The following is a 20,326-nucleotide window of genomic DNA, read 5'->3' as shown; positions in this document are numbered from 1 at the left end:
CAAACAGGTCATTAAGCCCAGCCCAGATTCAAGAGGAGGGGAATTACATTCTACTTTTTTTTTTTTGCAGTACGCAGGCCTCTCACTGTTGTGGCCTCTCCCTCCCGTCGCGGAGCACAGGCTCCGGACGCGCAGACTCAGCGGCCATGGCTCACGGGCCCAGGCGCCCCGCAGCCTGTGGGATCCTCCCGGACTGGGGCACGAACCCGTGTCCCCTGTATCGGCAGGCGGACTCCCAACCACTGCGCCACCAGGGAAGCCCTGTTTTTCTTTTTGCTGTCCTGATTGGGTGATTTATATTATTCTATCTTCCAGCTGACCTATACATTCCTTCTTCTGTATCACCTAGTCTGCTCTTAATTCCTTCTAGTGTGTTTTTCATTTCAATTATTGTATTCTTCAGTTCTGACTGGTTCTGTTTTATATTTCCTGTTTCCGTGTTAAAATTCTCACTGGTTTCATCTATTCTCTTCCCTAATTCAGTTAGCATTCTTATTACTAACGCTTTGAAGCCTTTATCTGGTAAATTGTTTATTTCTGTTTCATTAGTTGTTTTCTTCAGGGGTTTTCACTTGCTCTTTCAATTGAAACAAATTCCTCTCTCTTTTCATTTTGCTTAACTTTCTCTGTCTCTATGAAATTAGATGTAACAGTTACCTATTGTGGTCTTAAGGGGGTGTCCTTGTGTTGGAGCATCCCTGTACATACTGCATGTACCAGTGGCTTTGGTGGGAGAGCTGGATCTGAACACAAGTCCCATCTTTCCTCAGGTTATGCTGGCAGCTATCATCTTGGAAGGAGGTGGAGCTGGAGATGGAGGGGGGGAGAGCTGGAGCCAGGTGTGAGCAGGGGGTGGGGGTGGGTCCCAAGTTGCTGGAGCAGAAGACCTGAGGGTCGGATCCAAGCGGGCTCTCTTCCCTGTAAGGGTGTGCTCTCCCCCTTCCCAGCACCAGCACCCCGCCCCAGCGGGAAGCAGTGCTGGAGCAAGAGGGGTGGTGTGAGCATTCAGAATGGCTTGCAGCGTGGGCTGTGGCATCTGGCTGGGGTCAGAGACCCAGACTGCTTCTGATGGGCTGTCTGTGTAAGCCCCAGTAGTAGCTGCCTCCCCACACTGCTCAGATACCGCTTGGGGTCTCAGCCTCCTTTGTCCCTCACAGCTGAGCTCTCCCTTGGCCTTTGCCACACTTACCCTGGTGTGGAGCTGTACTGCAGGTCAGGTGGGATCAGTGTGGGTGCTTTGCATGGGTCAGGGCATGGATTGTGGAGGTCCAGACCCAGACAGAGATCAGGACTGCTTCTGACATGCTGCCTGTACATGCACCAGTAATGATTGCCCCAGCGTTGCTCAGACGCCATCTTCGGTTTGAGCTCCTTTTGTGTCTCATAGCCGAGCTTTCTCCTTGGCCGCAGCAGCCCTTGCCCCAAAGTAGAGTTGCGTCTTGAAGCAAGAGGGGCTGGAGCAGTTGCCTGGTTCAGGCTGGGACACGTGCTGGGGCGGTCGCGGAAAACCGGCCACTCTCTCCACCTTGTTTTGGAAGTAAGTAACTGTGTCCATGATCCCCACGAGTGGAGTCCCGGCTTCCCATAGCCCTCCTTTTAGTCCCAATGGCCCTCCAACCAGCCAAGGGGACTCGTCTTCCTGGTGTCAAACCCCAGGTAAGGGTGCCCAATGTGTGGCTTTAACTGCTCACTCCCCAGGGAGGGTCTCTACCTATGTAATCTCCCTTCTCTGCTGAGTCCCTTCCCAGGGGCACAGGTTCTGACCCAATAGCTTCTCTTCCCTTCCTACCTGATTCCATGTGGAGCTTTCTTACAGCCTTGGTCGTGCAGGAGTCTTCCTGCCACTCCCCTTTGTTTTCAACAAGAATTGTTCCACATGTAGATGTATTTTTGATGTGTTTGTGGGGGGAAGTGAGTTTTGCGTCTTCCCACCCGCCATTTTGATCTTCTACCCACAGCTCCCACTTTAGGTGTAGACTCTGACCATCCTCATTCAGTCAGAGTAATCCCTTCTTCCTTGGTTTCTTAGGAGCTGGTATGCAACCTGAGTAGGTCTGATCAAAAGGAACCCTGTGACTTTTGTTAGATGACTTGGGCAGGAGATACCCTGTTTCTTCTCCTGGATTCAAGTAAGGAAACATATAGCCTCAGGCTGCTTGCAATCAGCTTGTTTCCATGAGGTGATTCAGCCAGGGGACCAAGACAACACTTGGAGAGAAAGGCTTGCAGAAATCCTGGTTGAATAGGGCCTGAAGTCCAACTTCCCTTTGTATGGTTCAGTTATGCAGTATAGTGGTTGTTTAAGCCCCTTGGAGTTGGGTATTCTGTTACTTACAGCTAAAAAATCCTGACATACCAAATCACCCCTCACCTCAGAAGGTGACTCCCCTCACCCCAGAAGGGAGCTCCCTTTCCATGGCAGGGCTGGGTGGGCTTCCCTCATGGGCCCAAATCCAAATGTAGTCCTTTTCTGCTTTCCTTTCTTCTCTCAGTGCACAATTTCCATTTCTGGTCTCCTTTCTTTTCTTCCTCGTCTTTTTTTTTTTTTTTTTTTAAGGCAGAATTAATTTGAATTTTCAACTTAATTTTTATTTTATTTCAGCAATACATATTCACAAGTTAGACAGTTAAATACTTATTAAGAGGAAAAAAGAAATCCCCACCTTATCCTCCCACACCCAACTTCTCTCCAAAGGCAATCCCTGTCAATGTTTTTCACTGTTTCTTCTGGGCTTTATCCTCTATTGTTAAATAACATTTTTATACAGATATTTGCCATTCTTTAGCTTTAGTTATTACAAATTTTCTGTGATAAAATATAGGAACATAGATTTATTATACCCCTCCCCCCTCATACACATCCTCTCCCCCTCATTTCCTGAAAAAAGTTATATCACCGTATTTTGCTATTTACACTCTCTATGTAAATATTGTTCACAGCTGAGCCATGTAGTGTACTATGGTTATATTTCCTTGCTTAAACAACAATTTCTTTTTCCTTAGCATTTAATAATTGCATTGTCTTTTCACTTGTTTATTTTCCTATGTATTTTTACTAGTTCATCCCACGCTATCCAAGAAAAATATAAATCCCTCCAACGTATGCAGATCAGTTAGTTTCTTGTTTTTCTGCTATGCACAAACGTGCTGGGAGTTTTCTTCATCTTACTCCTTGTTTGCTAGATGTCAGGTTTTCCTTTATCCTGGTTAATCTCTTATTTTAGAGAAGCAAATTCTCCAGTAGGTTTCTAATAAAAAGTGTGAGGGTGATAAAAACGTTGAGACTTTTCATACTGAAAACGTCTCTATCTACCCTCTCATTTATTGTTGATTTCTCATGTTCAGGCCCTTTCCTCTGATGTGTGGTCGTCATAATAAGAGTGAGGCTCTAACAGTGAGGCTCTGCTCATAATAAGAGTGAGGCTCTAACAGGTTGATTAGATGCTCTTGATGAGTAGAAGGGATTAGTTGCAGTGTGGGCTTCCTGTCCGGTAAGTAATAGGGCCGGCAGCAGCTTTTGTGTTGGGAGAATCCCCAAAAGTCTGTGTCTGTTGGTCTTTTTCCTTGAGTCGGGCAGTTTCTCCATAGGAGGAGCCTCCAGGCTTCTGTCTTGACAAGGTATGAGTCTGTCGGCATTCTTGCAGCTGAGTGAGGGAATGGCTCCGGGGCTCTTGTTCTCTAAAAGACTTTCCTTCAGTCCTTTGCTAGCTTCAGACCACCACCCTCCCACCCTCCACTCTGTCTTGGGGTCAACAACTCCAAAGAGAAAACTTCAGCCTCCAGTCTTCTCATGAGAGTGAGAAGCGGTATGTACCTGATGGGGGCGGAGAACTCTAACTCAGACTTTCAACTAATCCTTATGGAGGTTTGCAAGGGGAATGGGAGGGAAAGCACCCAGCCAACCTCTCTGCACAGAGGTTTTTAAAACTCTTACGAAGTTGTGTGAACTTGAACAAGTTCCTTGATTTCATCTGTAAAATGAAGATGAAGGGCTTTGGTATGAGGGTTAAATGGAATTAACGGATGGGAAGTGCCTTGTGCAGTCTGCCCAGTACAGAGAGGGTACTCAATTGTTGGCAGTACAATGGTCATGGTGGTAGCAGTAGGTAGTCTCCTTAGCCTTGTTTCACTGCACAGAAAGGATCTCCCTCTGACAATCCAGTGCTTTGCTACACTCTCTCAGAAGAAAGCCACCCTACTCATGTTCTGCCAAAATGTTAATAGAATTTCAGGGGTACCACAATCTTTGCAACTTGCCTTCTACCCCACCCTCTCTCTGAGTGCCCAGCCAAACCCTTAGCACCACCTCCTCTGCTCTGGCTCCCATCCAAGTGGATTAACCTGCAGGATGGGAACTGCAGTGAACAGCCCGGGCCCAAATCTCAGGAGTCAAATGGATCCTCTTCTCTCCTATTCCACACATAATCCCTCCACCTGCTAGGGCAATGCCCCGGGTCTTCCTCCTACTCTTCTTGTTTTCCTCACCCCCTGACAAGAGAGAGGCATGCCCTTTGCCTTCAGTGTGCTAGAGACCCTCTCCTAGTGCAAAATGAAATTCTTTTTTCCCCTTTCTCTCTTCTCCCTGTTTCTGTCCCTCTGTGCTTGTTGGGGACCTTGACTCTGCTTTGTTAGAGGACAGCCTTCCTCTTCACAGTCTTAAGTCTTTCTCCTGAGTTCTAAGGATGCTTTTCTTATCTGCTCTGGGGCCTCCAGTAGCTTTGTTAACTGGCTATGTCTCAGGGGATTGAAGAGGGAAGAGGAGAAGCTAGGAATGTTGGGGTGGCCTTAAAATTAAGAATTTAGAATGCCTAGTGGGCCAGAGATCTGGTACAGGATCCGATGAGAAGCAGCAGTCACCGTGCTCAGCATTTTTTCCCAGTCTGACATTTCAAGTTGCAAGACTCTGATAGGGATTTTTCCTGCTATACTCTCTATTTAGACTCAAACACTGAAGATACACTGAATGAAAATTCTGAAGTAGGTCTTATGAACAAAAGTCATGGTCAGTTCAATCTTGGGAATCGACCTTTGTTGGAAATGGTATAAATACACAGTCATTTGCAGACTACGTGTGAATGAAGGTGGACACAAGGACATAGGGACAGCCTCACCTAATAACCCCTCACACTCGTTTCCTTTTTTAACCACACACACACACAGGAAAGCTGCACTTTCTTTGCTGTGAATGACATTTCCTGAGTGTAGACTTTAGTCTGTCCTTAAAATTCTCGCCAGCAAAGTAATAGAGCAAAGGGTTGAAGCAGCTGTTGGCCGCTGCCAAAGCCAGTGTGACGGCCACAGCTTTATGCAGACTCTCTTTGCATTTATCCACTTTCCACTCGACTAAGTGGAGGGTTCTCAGTATATGATAGGGCAGGTAGCACAGGAGGAAGATGATCAAGGCAATGATGATGGTGGTTAGCGCTTTCCTGTGAGAAGGACGCAGCCCTAATTCTGGGACCTCCACCTTTAACAAAGCTCGAATGATCAGCAGGTAACAGATGCTGAGCGTGCAGAATGGCAGCAGAAAGCCCACCACCAAGGCAATGTGGTTCATGGTCTTCAGCTTAGTGGCTTTATTGGGATTCAGCTCCAAGCACGAGGTGACATTGCCCTTCAGCTCAGAGCCATTTTTCAGCAGCAGTGTTGAGGAGGCCATGATAAAGATCCATATGGCCCCACATAAAATCCAGGCATTCCTGACGCTAGTGGCATGAAGGAGCCGCAGCGGGTGAACCGTTGCCAGGAAACGCACAACACTCAACACAGTCAGGAAATAAATGCTGCTGTACATGTTGACATACATAGAAAAAGACATAATTCTGCAGGTTAGGTCCCCGAATATCCAGTTGGAGCCTCTGAGATAATAGTCAACCCTGAAGGGCAGTGTGGCTGTGAACAAGAGATCGGAAATGGCCAGATTTAGCATGAAAACGTTCACAGATGTGGACTTCTTATGAGGTTGCAGGAAAACATATATAGAAAAGCCATTCCCCAAGGCTCCCCAGATAAATATTGCCAGGTACACGATGGGGTAAAATTCTCTCTTGAAGGTTTCAATCGTACAGTTCCTGTTGCTATTGTGATTGCTGAAGTTGCCGTTGGGTTCCATTTCTGATATGGAGATGGACGGAGCTAAGGACACAGGTTTTCTCTCCATGCTGAATTAAAAAGAAACAGATACAGAAAGTTACTTCCTGCTGACATTTTCCCAGGTTTTAATGAAACAGAGAGAAATACTAGCTTCTCTTTGAAACGTGAGTCAAAAAATATTGGCTATATTTTACTATATGCTTACACTTTTACTGTATGCTTATACTTTTACTATATGTCTTTACTGTATGCTTCATTACATTTCATGATAAATTTCTGGAATGCAGAATAAACATTAATTTATTTGGTTGAAGCTGAATCCTCAAACTGGGGGGACTTTTGCCCAGTGCCCAAATGAGAATCCTCCAAAGCTTGTCTCTGACCCTGGAGAAGGTCATCAATTACACAGCTTCTGCTCTGGAAGCTGACAAAGATTCTCTTCTTGATCAAACTCTAGCCAAGCTCTTCTGAGTCCTCTTCTCAACCAGGTGTCAACCTTGGCCTACATAGACTTGAATAACAGCTAACATAAAAGTGCTAATATGGTTTTTAACAGCTCAAGGCTGCATCTCTAGGATGACCATACCCTCCCATTCTTACATAGCCTGAGAAAACTCAAGCCTGCTGAAAGAATTTTCTGTTTGTTCCAGCCCATACCTGGACACAGGGCCTCTGCCTCCAGCCTCTGTGGAAAGAGGTTAGAGCCTAACTTCTATAAGCTCCAGTTAGCAAACCCAGATGCTTTTCACCTGGATCAACCTTCCCTTCCTACTTTCTGTAATTTTTTAAAAAATTTATTTATTCTATTAATTTATTTTTGGCTGCGTTGGGTCTTGGTTGCTGTGCGCGGGCTTTCTCTAGTTGCGGCGAGCAGGGGCTACTCTTCATTGTGGTGCGTGGGCTTCTCATTGCGGTGGCTTCTCTTGTTGCGGAGCATGGGCTCTAGAGCGCAGGCTCAGTAGTTGTGGCACGTGGGCTTAGTTGCTCTGCAGCATGTGGGATTTTCCTGGACTCAGGCTCGAACCCGTGCCCCTGCACTGGCAGGCGGATTCTTAACCACTGCACCACCAAGCTCTACTTTCCGTAATTTTTTAATTCCCTGGCTCTACTGAGCCCCTGCTCACTCCCCTCTCCTTTCCTTCATTCTCTCCCTTTAAAACATCCAGTTAGCTCTGAGTTCAGTTCATGTTGGACTCTTTTCCCTATTGCAATAGTATGTCACTGAATAAAACCTGTCTTACCACTTTAAGTAGTGTGCAGCTTTGTGTATCTTTGACCAAGCCTTGGTTTAAATGTAAATTCATTAGGCAGAGTTGTCATGGATAATCACATGGCTCTTAATTTCTTCTTTGCTGGCCAAAGAGAAATTTATACTCAACATTTCTTGCCTCACCTAGATAAACACTACAGAACAGCCCATGACTGCAGAGGTAGGGGGAACCTTCTGGATGTCTAGGAAAAAACAGGTAGATTGTGTGGGGGGGCGTATTTTCTTTGTCTGGGTATGATAGTCTGGACCCCTGTTTTTCAGAGTCTAAGAACTAATAACCATTTTCATTGCTTCAAAATCCTGCCTTTTTGAATCTAAGCCCCAAATTACACAAGCACAGATCCTATAATAATTCCTTCCTAACACTCTCTTTCTGAGATGTCCTAATTTCCCATGGTGTGCATTCTGCATTGATACCACAAATCAATAAACCCAACTGTGTTCAACTACAGGTTTGTTCCTATAGGCCTTTGACTAGAAGACACTGACTCTGAGAATTCACATAATGATCTAAAAACTAAAAGAAGTATGGTAAAACATTAGTTAAATTAACCTACCCAAAATATATGGTTTGTAAATATACTTCTGATGCAGTAAGTATGTTTTTCAATTCTCCTTCAGAGACCCGTGTGGAGGTGCAACTCAGAAAACACGGTTGGCATGTAAATAATGTAAAAAAAAAAAGTTTTTTCTTTAACTCAGCACTTCCCAAATTATCTTCCATAAACTACAAATTCCACGAGATGCTTTGTGTAAGAAAAGGCTTCTGTGTTCAGATCAGCCTGAGAAACACAGCAAGCTTTAGTGTCCCTCTCTTGGAGATTCATAACTCATGTTAAAGGCTCTAAGAGGTCCTAGAAGAAAAAAAAAGTCTTCTTAATAACAGAGTATGCCTCCTTTTTCTGACTCTGAAAACTTTTTTGCACACTAACACAATCTAATATCCCACAAATGTTCTACAAAATCTTCCCTGTGAAATGCTGATGTTATTATGTAATTTATCTAGAAAATGGTTTTGACAGAAAAAGAAGAGGATCCCTACTTAATGGGCCAGATCAGTCAACAAGGGTTCAAGTATCTGAAGTCAAGGGGTTCTAAGCATTTCCTACTGGGGAAATGAGCATTTCTGGGCATCCGTTATGTTGTTTGTAAAAAATGGAGATTGTATTAGTTTTCTAGGGCTGCCTTAACAAAGTACCACACACTGGGGGGCATAAAGCAACATAAATGTATTTTCTCAAGTTCTGGAGGCCATAAGTCTGAAATCAAGGTGTCAGCAGGGCCATGCTTCTTTTGAAGGCTCTAGGGAAGAATTCTTTGCCTCTTCCAGCCTCTGGCGGTTACCCCCAGTCCATGGTATTCCTTGGCTTGTAGACGCATACGCCACGTGACTCTGTCACATGGTATTTTCCTTCTGTATCTTTCCATCATCTTCCTACTGTGTGTCCGTGTCTGTATCTTCTCCTCTTCTTATAAGAACACCAGTCATGCTGGGCCTAGGACCTACCTTAATCCAATATGACCTCATCTTAACTAATCATACCTGCAAAGATCCTATTTCCAAATAAGACGACAGTGCTTATTTGGAACCTGGGGTGAGAACTTGCACGTATCTTTCAGGGGACATAATTCAACCCACAGTAGGGATATGTAACATATGTTTCATAGAGCTGCTGTCAGGATTACATGAGAGATAGAGAGAGTCTTACAGGGCACTTGGCACCGAGTAAGTGCTCCCTAGCTGCTCCACTCACATGAATCAGCGCAGGAATGATCTAGCTTCAACGTTTGTTATCCCACTGACCGCAGGGAAGAGTTGATGACCTCAATTCTCACATTCATATGGAAAGTAAAAAGTACACTCCTCTTGGTGTTTACTACAAAGGAATACTCTACAGAAACACTGATTACTCTCAGATTATTCTGACCTTTTTATTGTGAAACTATCTGAAGCCTTCTCCACTCCTTTGCTCTCAGTCTACCAGAGAACCTTCTGATGACCCCTCAGCTTAGTCAGGCCTCTCCGGAAGTGTGGACTGTGGCTCGTGAATGGAAGATTCCAGTAAAGTGAAATCGCCCATTGTAAATATACAAATCAGAATTCTGGGTAAAGGACTTCCCTGGTGGCGCAGTGGTTAAGAATCCACCTGCCAATGCAGGGGACACAGGTTCGAGCCCTGGTCCAGGAAGATCCCACATGCCGCGGAGCAACTAAGCCCATGTACCACAACTACTGAGCCTGTGCTCTACAGCCCACGAGCTACAACTACTGAGCCCGCGTGCCACAACTATTGAAGCCTACGTGCCTGGAGTCCATGCTCCACAACAAAAGAGAAGCCACCGCACTGAGAAGCCTGCACACCACGATGCAGAATAGCCCCCACTCACCGCAACTAGAGAAAGCCCAAGCGCAGCAACGAAGACCCAACTCAGCCAAAAATAAATAAATTAAAAAAAAAAAAAGAATTGTGGGTGAAAATTTAGACCCCTGTGAGTCTGGTTTGCGTAAATTGATTTTTTTGAGGCCTAGGAGTAGACTGACCGGATGCAATTTCTCCTATGCGAAGCTGATATGTCACATCCTATTTCTGAGATGACTCCAGGGCCTTAGCTCTGATTGCACGGATGATGGCTCTCCCTCCCCTTCTGATCTGTCTCACCAGCAAGTCTGAAGTTTCTAGCTTGGGTTGCAGGGAGAATGGTGAGGCCATTAGCTGGGCTTGGAGAAATGAGTTCAAGTTGGGGCATTTTGAATTTGAAGCATTTATGAAACGGTCAACTACAAATTAGCACTTGCCATCTACCTCTACAAGGATTAAATCAGGTGCCACTGCAGCTGCTGACCTTCAACACGCCCTGAAAGGAATTCAGGGTGGAGATCAGGAATGAGGCACTCGGTGCTCTGAGAAAAATTGGCCGAACAGGTCTTCAGATAGTTAGATATTTTCAGTAGCTGATTTTACGAGCCCAATTCTTGCATGTCCTCGTATCCAGAAAAGCACTAAATTCCTTCATGGTGACGTCTGCTCCTCGTGACTAGCAGAAACCCTGATGAGAACTTCTGCAAAAATATGTGCTTGATTGCATGTATTCCCCCTTCACCAAAATCACATATATATTGACCTCTTCCCCCCACCACCTCTTTGGAGCAGTTTCTCAAGAGCTATCTGAAGTGCTGTCTCCCGGGCTGCAGTCCACATTTTGCCCCAACTAAAACTTAACTTGCAACTCTTGCATTGTACTTTTTTTTTTTTTAAGTCGACAAAACACACGCAAGAACTGTCCCATTACAGTCTACAGCCTGATGAATTTAGGGGCCATCAGCACTTGGTACCTGAAGCCAGAAGAGTGGAGGAGCTCCTGCAGGGGTTTAAAAGCAGAGAAGGAAAGAGGGTCAAGAACAGAATCTCGGGGAACGTCAACAATTAAGGGACAGGCAGAGAGAATGGGAGCCTGGAAAGACGATTCAGAAAGACTGGCCGAACAATAAGACACGAATCAAGAAGGCAACTTCTGGGAATTCCCTGGTGGTCCAGTGGTTAGGGCTCCACGCTTTCACTGCTGAGGGCCCAGGTTAAAAAAAAAAAAAAAGAATGCAACTTCAAGGAGGGGGGAGTGGTCAGTGGGGTTAAAAAGTGTCAAGTGTCAGGAGATTTAGCAATAAGCTTATCAGCATTCAGAGGGGGTGGGGCGGGACCCAAGGCCAGGAAGCTGATAAAGGAGCAGGGGTTGAGAAGGTGAACACTTTCTCAGAGGAGAGAGAGAACATCTCAGCTCAGCTTCTGTGAAGGGCTTGTTTTTGGAGGAAGTCAGGGAGGGAAGATGCATTCTCTTCTCTTGAGACACCTTCTTACTCTCAGCCCGTCTCCTACAAATGACTTCAATGCCTTCTTCTGTTCATTTCTTGTCCTATCTTTTCAACATCAGACACCTGAACAGGGCTAGAGTAGAATGTACACCGAACCTGAAGTCCAGTAGATGTGATTTGACTCCCAACCGTCCCACTTTCTAGCTCTAAGACTTTGCACCCCTTGTCCCAGCAATACCTGTATTTTCGTAAATGAGATTCAGCTAGTGGAGCCTGCCACAAAGTGACAGATGGTGGGAAAAGCACAGAAGTCTGGGTCCTGGTCTGCCAGTTTCTAGGTACACATGGCCTTGACTAACACATCACTTAGCTTCTTTGGGGAAGTGTGTCTGTAAAATGAGGGTAATGCTGCCCCTGGACTCCATATCAGAAAAGAGCTCTGAGAGGAGCAAATGCAATAATGGATGTAAAAGCACTTTGAAAACCGTAAAGCTGACATTATTGCTATTATTTTGCTGCTTCTTAACGTCGGGCAGCAGAAACCTGGATCTGCACTTCTTCGGGCACGTACCTGTGCCATTCACTCTGCTCTCTTTTATCTCTGCCTTTCCCCTCTTCTCTATCCCCCTCGTCCCCGATCTGCAGGGTGCCCAACTCTAGTCAAGCCAAGTCCTCTTCTTCAACACCTGTATCACCTTCTGCATGTCACCTTACCCAACTGACACTTCTCACGGGTCTCTCTCTTTTTTATCACTCCTGCAGCACTTGTAAATCAACTACAGCAGCCTGAAATTAATTCTTCATGTGCTTTGATAGATACATCTCAGGCAGACATTACACTGGCCTCTCCAGATTATGAGACTTGCAAGAGGAAGAGACAGTCCTCTACTGATTTTGCATACCTTATTATGCCAAACACATATTTGAGGGAACTTGGTAAACTCCTAATCACTAGACAAATGAGTTGCCATAGCAGGCTCATAAAGTGCATGTGTTAGACACAGATTACAGAATCTGATGGTCCAGGTGAATTCACAGCCCCATTAGTCTTCTTCTCCTCCTCACTTATGTCTACGTCCAACCGCCATGTCCTTGTGGGTTTGAAGTTCTCCATAGTGGGAAGCTTCTGTTTTAATAACCCAACCTGCAAATCACAACTCTCTCCACAATAATGCTCTGTATCTTCCCTAATAACTTTAGAGCATAACTTGGATTTTAGCTCCCAGAGCTACTGCATATTGTGCAATGGCAAATAGAACATTCTTTTTGAAGTTCAGAGAAATGTTGGTGTAAGGTCATAGAGCCAAATCTGCCACTTTCAAGCTTGGGAATCTTGCACAAATAACTTATCTTCTCAGAGTCTCAGTTTCCTTATCTGTAAACAGCATAAAGAACGTGAAGTATTTTGCACAGGGTGAGCACACAATGACGTTTACTACTATGATTAAATCTCAAAGTGTGGGCTTAGGCATATGATTAAAGAGGCGAAGAGGACCTCAGAGCATTTGTAAAAATATAAAAGCAAAGGCTGAGAGATGATTTAATGATTCAAATGGTGAAAGGAATGACAAGGTTTCCTCTCTGCTGCAGGGAAGAAGTAGTAGAGCAGAAGGTAAGAACACAAACTCTGGTTTGAATCCTGGTTCTTTCACTCACCAGCCCTCTGTGACCTTGGACAGCCACCTTTATCTCCCGGCCTCAGATCCTTATCAGTAAAATAGAGATAATGAAGACAATAGTCCTTACTTCTCTGAGTTGTTGTGAGGATTAAGCAAGAAAACATGTGAGTGGCACTGAGGTCAGAGCCTGAACCAGAGGAGAAAGCAGCACATGTTAGTGAAACCTGGCACAGAAGCCTTTCTGTCCCCCTTTTCTTATAGGGAACAGACTCCAACCTCCATGACCTTCCCTGAGATCCAAAGGGCAGATTCAAACAGTTGCTAATCCGGGAAAGTGAGGGATGCAGAGACAAGGGAGGGGCAGCCAAGAAACAAGAGTGCAGCCTTGGGACAGGGTCCTGGTTCTGCCTCAAGGGATACACATAACAATGTCTTTAAGCTCTTCATAGAATTAAAACCCAACAAATGGAAGATGTCAGCATTCTTCATACCAGAGAAGACCACCTGAGGCCAGGTTAAAGAAACCAGAGAAGCTCATTGAGAAGATTACCTGAGAGACCTGCCTGGAAGTCCAGTGGTTAAGACTCCGTGCTCCCAACGCAGGGGGCACGGTTTGATCCCTGGTCGGGGGAATCTAAGAGACCACATGCCACATTGGTATGGCCAAAAAGAAAGAAGAAGCAGATCACCTGAGACCAGATTAGGAGTGTAGGCGCTGCACACACGCTAATCTTGTTCAGCAGCCCCATCCTTGAATCGTTTGCTCTAAAACTCATCCAATCCTCCTGGGTTGGGACACACAGTTTCAATGGCAGAAGTCCACTGTGTCCCCCACTGCCTGGCAAAGCAATAAAGCTATTCTTTTCTACTTCACCCAAAACTCTGTCTCCGAGATGTGATGCGGCACCAGTGCACAGAGGCTGAGCTTTCAGCATCATTAGCTGTCATTATTGCAAAGGCTCACAGACTTAGCTCCCTGAAGTTGTGCAGAGAGGATTCGACCCTCTGGATTGGAAGATTCTACAACCTCAAAATCCCAGAGGCCCTGGAGTACAAAACTAATATGCCCCACAAAACAGAGAAGTATCAGTGAGTGCCTCGTTTTTGAAATCCAACACTGCTGGCTCAGCCCTCAGTTGTAACTGGCTCCAAATGTCCTGGTGGAAGCGTAAAGCTTCGGAGACTTCTTTAGCCTCCCAGGAACAGTCTTGCACTTTTAGAATTTTTTCAAGGGATAAAGTGAATTAAATGCTTGGAGACCAAAACAGAAATACAAATGAAAAGATCTGAGATTACAACATCTTTTGAATGAGGAACTGAGCTGGTCTCCAGGCCTCCAGAATAAATAGGGAGCAGGGGTGTGAACAACCTGGGGCCCCGTTTCCATGCAGTCAGCACCTCAGAGCATTCTGCTACTGATCCCCCACCCTGTCTCTCCCCAAATGCCTCAAAGTGCAAGTCACGTCTCACACCACCAGCCTAATGCTCCTTTGCCTTCTGAATGCCGTTTACTTCCCCACACCTCATAGCTGTGAAGTCAGCCCATCGTTGAAAGGGGTGCTTGCAGATCTGCTGTAAACCAGTAGGTGTTAAATAGCATTTATGACTTTGGAAGTCCCCCAGGAGCAAATTCCCTAATTTACTTTCTCTGTGCTGCAAAGATCTCTTTAACAGCTCTGGGCCCCAGAGGGACTCCTCAGCCAGGGTCCTGGGCCTGATAATTCTCCCTGCAGGATGACCATGAAGTTTCCCCTCCAGGGCCTATGGCCTAAGTAGAGTTTCATTGTCTCATATCTGTCCTCTGGCTAGGAGTCCACATTTGGAAGATGCAAAGCTCGTAGGGCCCAACCTCTCCTCCCAGATCCCAACCAAACTGTGCCAGACTTGCCCCAGAGCTCCGCAGACAGAAAAGTCAATGTGTTCTTCCCAAGATTTCTGGGGGTTCCTGGAGAGCTTGAAGCCCTGAGGAGCAGTCTTTGGACCTGATCTGTTTTCCATCAAGGGGAAGAGCTGAGTGAGTCCTTGCAGCAAGGGTGGGAATAGTCCCACCAGGCAGAGGATCATTTGGGGGACCGAGTGCTCTGCGCAGTTTCCCGCTTGTAACCGCCTCCTCTCACTGGCTTCTATCACAAGGAAACTGTCCAGCCCCCCTTCACCATTCCTCCCCAGATTCCTCAGGAACCCACCAGGATTGGGCCAGTAGGAAGGGGGATATTGGTGATTAATCAGTCTTTCAGCCCGGCTTCCTGACTAAATTCTAGAAAGTTCAGATGAAGTTCAGAACCCTCCCAAATAACTCCTGAATTTCATTATCTTGGTTTTCTATTTTATTTCTAAAGACCAGACACACTCTATGGTATTAAGTTTCCTAATTAGAATCTTGTCTTGAAATCACAGGTATTGGGTTGTCAGCTTCTTAGCGATTCCTAACTGCTGCCGATCTACATGGGCCCTTTAGCTGACACCTGCCTCTCTCTCCTTCTAGCACTTTCCCTGATGCCTGAGAACCCACCAAAGCCTTCCTTGCCTGGACTCTGCCTCAGGCTGCTGGGCCCTCTTGAAATACTGCCTGTCAGGCCCCGTTTGGGGGGAGGCTGGACATGCAGTGCACAGTAGCTGTGGCCTTCTCCCTCTAAAAGGAGAACTTTTGCTCAGACCACAGAGTGTGTGGTGAAATGACATCCATCACCCCAAATGCACATGGGCAGATAGAGGAAGAAGCACCTCAAGAAGAAGTGTATTGCCAGAGCTGCCATCAGGACAAAGACAGCATGGGTGAACACTGATAATCTGGAGAGTGCTGGTATGGTCAAGATATCAGATCTTTTAAGTAGCAGCGTCTTGCTGACGGTTTAGCAACAGCTGCCTTTTTTCTCTCTTTTGCTGACAAGCTTTTCCCCTCTATTTACCTGATCGGTCAGTTTGCGTGTTCTCTTCTGAAATTCTGTTCTTGAGAATTTCCCTGTGCAAAAAGGTGCCTGTGGGTTAGGGACACTTTTGGGGATAACTACACCTTAAAATTGGAGTCTTTTCACAATGTCATTGTTTGTTGTTCTCCCAGAGAACAACTTATCCCAGGGATATGGCAGGGCCTGAACCCTATAGCAGAAGGTTGGCATCCCAGCCCATGAGGGGCCTCTCGCCTCTGAGAGCGACACGCGTGGCAGTATCTCGACATCCTTCTTCCCACCTCCATCCTTGTTGAATCGCCTTATTTCATTCTCTAATATTCTCCCAAAGCTAGCATTTCTTTCATGTTCATCCGAACCACTAACACTCAGGCCCCACAATAACCAAACAACCACAAATTCAACACAGAGAAAACTTACCATGTAAGGAGAGCTCTGGGCTCCTTGGAGATATGGCTTCATTTTTTTTTTTTAAAGCATTATTTTGACTTAGTGCTGTCTTCTCTCTGGCTCTCATATCGTCTCGGTTCTTCTACGTTAATAGAATATATAAGCCTATAAAGCTGATTGTGGATTTAATTTTATAAAAATACCTGAGCTTTTTAAAAAATTATTTATTTAGGCTGCTGCGGGTCTTTGTTGCAGCACGCGGGATCACCACTGTGGCACGCGGACTCTTAGTTGCAGCACGCATGTGGGATCTAGTTCCCTGACCAGGGATCGAACCTGGGCTCCCTGCGTTGGGAGCACAGAGTCCTAACCACTGGACCACAAGGGAAGTCCCAAGCATTTTAAAAATCATTTTCGAATGCACTTCATCAGTGTATCAAGGAAGATGGGAGGTATCTGTTATTAACCCAATTTCTGATCCAAGAAAGGCCACAGAATCATTCTGCAGCTGAGTCTCTGATTTCCAAGTCTTCTGATTCCAAAGATAGAAAATCAGCAAGTATTATCTCAGAGGCCACTGCCCTACTCATTCCAATAATTTCCAAGGGATTGTGTCAGCATTAGGACTCTCCCCGTCCACAATCAAAGTGACTAAGTGACATGACTCAGGGGCTCCCCCAAAGCCCACTCACCCAAATGAAAACTCACTCTCTGCCTTTCCCCTTGGCATTTCATATCCCATCATTAAATTCACTTCTTGGAGCAAAGGAATTATTTACCAAGGTAGTTAGTTAAACAGCACAGGATTCCTGGAAGGATTCAGAGGTGTTAAGAAGTCATAGGAAAATTTGGGGAGTAGATCCCAACAGGCTCCAAATCCTAGCTCTAGCCCTTACTGGTGGTGTGGGCATTAGCAAGTACTCAGCCTTTCGGTGTATTGAGGGGACCAGGCAGGCAGCACACTGAAATCCATGCCCCCCCAGCTGCACCGAGCCTGGCACATGGTACACTTTCAATACATTAGCAAGCCTACGCGAGCCTGGCGGCTGCCAGGGGAAAAAAAGCCTAAGCACTTTTCAGTATGCCAGGTGCAGGATGCCTGTAAAGGACAGTAAGAAACTGATGAGAAGAAAATGTTTTCCTATGTCTCCAAAAATTGAAAACTAGGGGAATTGCCCAGGAAAGAGCCCTAGCCAGCTGCCAGTAGCCTGGGGACAGTGGGCTTGTGTGACCTAAAAAGGAGAGAGCAAGGGGCAAAGCTCACTGCCGGCTCCCCACTCCCCCAGACCACCCTGCCGCCCAGTGTCTCCTCTGAGGCAGACATGCCCTTATTACCGAAGGTTTCCACCAGCCCCTCCTTCCGTCACAGGGGCCAGCTCAGGGCCCTCCAATACGGACTGTCACCTCGCCACCACTCTCCTCAGTAAAATCCACTCCAGCTTCGTGGAACTTATTTCACTGCTCCGAACATAGCAGGTTCTGTTCGCCATTAATAAAATTTAATGGCAGTGGCCAGCTATTAAATGCCCACCTTGTCATTCATTGATCCTTGAAGAGTTTGCAAATGAAAGGAAGGCTGGCACCTTGGCGGAACACTAACAGACGCTGGACTTAATTCTGATACTTTTAGAACATTCTGGAGCCTCCACCTCTCTAACTTCTAACCACCAGTGCACTGGAAACAGACCCATCTCTTTAAAGCATTAGTAAATTGGAACTCTCAAGTAGATTCTCGTCTCAAGGGTTTATGGGATTGAGGTGGAGAACAGAAATTGCTAGAAGTTTGACGTTTCACCCAAATTACTTTTGCATTATTTATACAGTATTGAAAGGAAGATTTGGGCGGCTTGCCTGATAGTGTATCTCCCTTTCCCTTAAAGTGTATTACTCTCAGGTATGGATCAGAGACAGGAAAATATTTCAAATAACCTAGGTCGGCTGTTATCACGCTTGCCACCCATTAGAACCACCTGAGAAATTTTTGAAAGTTAAAAACAAACAAACAAAAACCAAACCAAACCAAACTAAAAAAACCTACAGATGACTGGCTCATCACCAGAGGTTAATTTTCAATTATTCTAAAGGTAATTTTCTAATCTCCCCAGGTGATTAGAATCAGGTGATTCTGACGGAATGTACAGCCAGAGTTGAGAACCACCGACTATGGTCCCAAAGGTTATAAGCAGATTATAAACACACACACAAACTCTTTCCCTCTCATTGTGCCTCTCAGTAAAACTGCTAAAATCTACATTCTCAAATCTAACTTCCTCTCCTCAAAAACCAAGACTCTGAATGGAAAAAATATTTATCTTACATAATCAAATGACCCACTCTATAAAAATAGGAAAAATGCTTTATGGCCCCAAATAGGGGAATGCTTGGGTAAAGTAGAGTAAATCTCCTCAATGCAATACTATGTAGCAATTTTAAATTATGATTATGAAGTATTTACAGCAATGTGGGCAAACGTATGCTCTAATGGATAAAAGGAATATAAATGTGTCCATTGTGTACAAACACAACTATGAAAATCAACTAAAATCATAAGCAGACACCCAAAAAAGAATGGAAAGAAATGCCCTGAATATATCAATAGAAGCTGTGGTTTTTGCTTCCTTCTACTTCTTTGTACTTTCCCAATATTTTTTAAAATATCATGTATCTGGTAGAAAAAAGTTTATAGTAGAACAAAATAAACTTACTTTTTAAAAATTATTCTTCTTACTATGAAGCGATAAGCAAAGCATAATTCTTAAAAATGAGTTAACAAAGCAAAGATTAAAATGCTCACGAGTTTTCTTTCTTTCAGCTGCGTTGGCTCTGTCTCCTCTACCTTGTCTTCCTCCTCCAAGTAATTCAGCTTGCTCATTTCAAAGAAAAGTGAAACAGCAAACTGTATTTTATGAACAGTGTCAGCCAATAGCAAGAGAATAAGGAACTCTGGTCAGAAAGTCATCTGTGCTCTATAGAACTTTGGTGTGAGTGTGAAGAGGATAAGATTTCCACTTAGGGACTACATCTAAAGGGAGAAACCTGCATTAGCCCTGCCCCTCTAATGACTGTTTTTATCAGCATCTTTCACAACAGATCAAGGGGATGTGATGGGCTAGACTCAGGGGTTTTAAGTGGCTTTTAGTTCTCCTAAATGTTTTTGTTTGCACACAGCAGTAACATCAGCACCACCTTATAAGTACAGCACTTCTGAGCTATTTAGAGCAATTTCCATCTCCCTCTTGCTTTTTCAACTTACTTGCACATGGGTGGAGGCCTTACCCATTCTGCTGAAAATGCTGTCAAAAGTTATCAATGGCATCCTCATTGCTCACATTAAAGGTCCTTTCTCAATCCTCATCTTCCTTCCTCAATTTGTTCTGCGCAGTTAACCACTGCCAGTTCTCCTCGTCTCTCCGGCTCTCTCGGTTCTTATTCTATCCCTTGGATTGTTTCCTCTTTGCTTCCCTTTCTTTTTTTCTCTCTTTTTTTTCCCTTCCCTTTCTGATTCTCTTCTATCCTTTCTCTAAATGTGAGCTTGCCCCAAAAGTCTGTCTTCTGACCTCTTCTCATCATATTTTCTTGTTTTAACTATATTATCCACATCTATGGCCAAAATACAGCTTTTCTAGTCCCCATCCAAGTGCATGCTCTCCCATTTACCCCATCTAATCAAAAAGCACTACAATGATTCAGCCAGTTGATCTGACCATAAACCTAGAGATCATCCTTAACTTCTCTCTCTCTCCCACAGCCAACATCCAAGCCAACAATTTCATTGGTTCTACCTGCAAAATATGTTCTAAGCCTAACCATTTCTCACCTTCACAATTTCATTAAAATCCTCAGCATGTCTTGAATGTTGCAGTAACATTAGGCAAGAAATAAAAGGTATCCAAATTGGAAAGAAAGAAGTAAAATTACGTCTGTTCACAGATGATATAATCCTATATGTAGAAAACGCTAAAGATTACACACGTGCACACGCATGTGCGTGCACACACACAGAGACCTGCTAGAACTAATAAACAAATTTGGCAAAATGGCAGGATACACAAAAATCAATTGCATTTCTATACACTAACAATGAACAATCCAAAAAGGAAATTTCATTTATAATAGCATCAAAAACAATAAAATACTTAGGAATTAACTTAACCAGGGAGGTAAAAGACTCGTACACTGAAAATAAAACATGGTTGAAAGATATGAAAGACATAAATAAATGGAAAGATATCTCATG

General features: G+C 44.7%; 1 protein-coding gene across 1 annotated transcript; it reads right to left on the bottom strand.

Annotated features, from left to right (window-relative positions):
• Positions 1–3,408: 3,408 nt before the first annotated feature.
• CYSLTR2 (cysteinyl leukotriene receptor 2) lies at positions 3,409–18,954 on the bottom strand. Its single transcript, XM_067712942.1, has 2 exons — positions 18,884–18,954; positions 3,409–6,161 (listed from the first exon to the last, which is right to left on the bottom strand). The coding sequence occupies exon 2, from the start codon at positions 6,158–6,160 to the stop codon at positions 5,141–5,143; it is 1,020 nt and encodes a 339-aa protein (XP_067569043.1). The 5' UTR covers position 6,161; positions 18,884–18,954; the 3' UTR covers positions 3,409–5,140.
• Positions 18,955–20,326: the final 1,372 nt, after the last annotated feature.

Source organism: Pseudorca crassidens, chromosome 18, assembly GCF_039906515.1.
Source record: "Pseudorca crassidens isolate mPseCra1 chromosome 18, mPseCra1.hap1, whole genome shotgun sequence".
Classification (NCBI taxonomy): domain Eukaryota; kingdom Metazoa; phylum Chordata; class Mammalia; order Artiodactyla; family Delphinidae; genus Pseudorca; species Pseudorca crassidens.
The sequence above is the reverse complement of the archived record's forward strand: the minus strand, read 5'-3'. Positions and strand labels throughout refer to the sequence as shown.

Excerpts from the sequence above, each read along its gene's own strand:
- CYSLTR2 (XM_067712942.1), bottom strand. The coding sequence starts at position 6,160 with ATGGAGAGAAAACCTGTGTCCTTAGCTCCGTCCATCTCCATATCAGAA.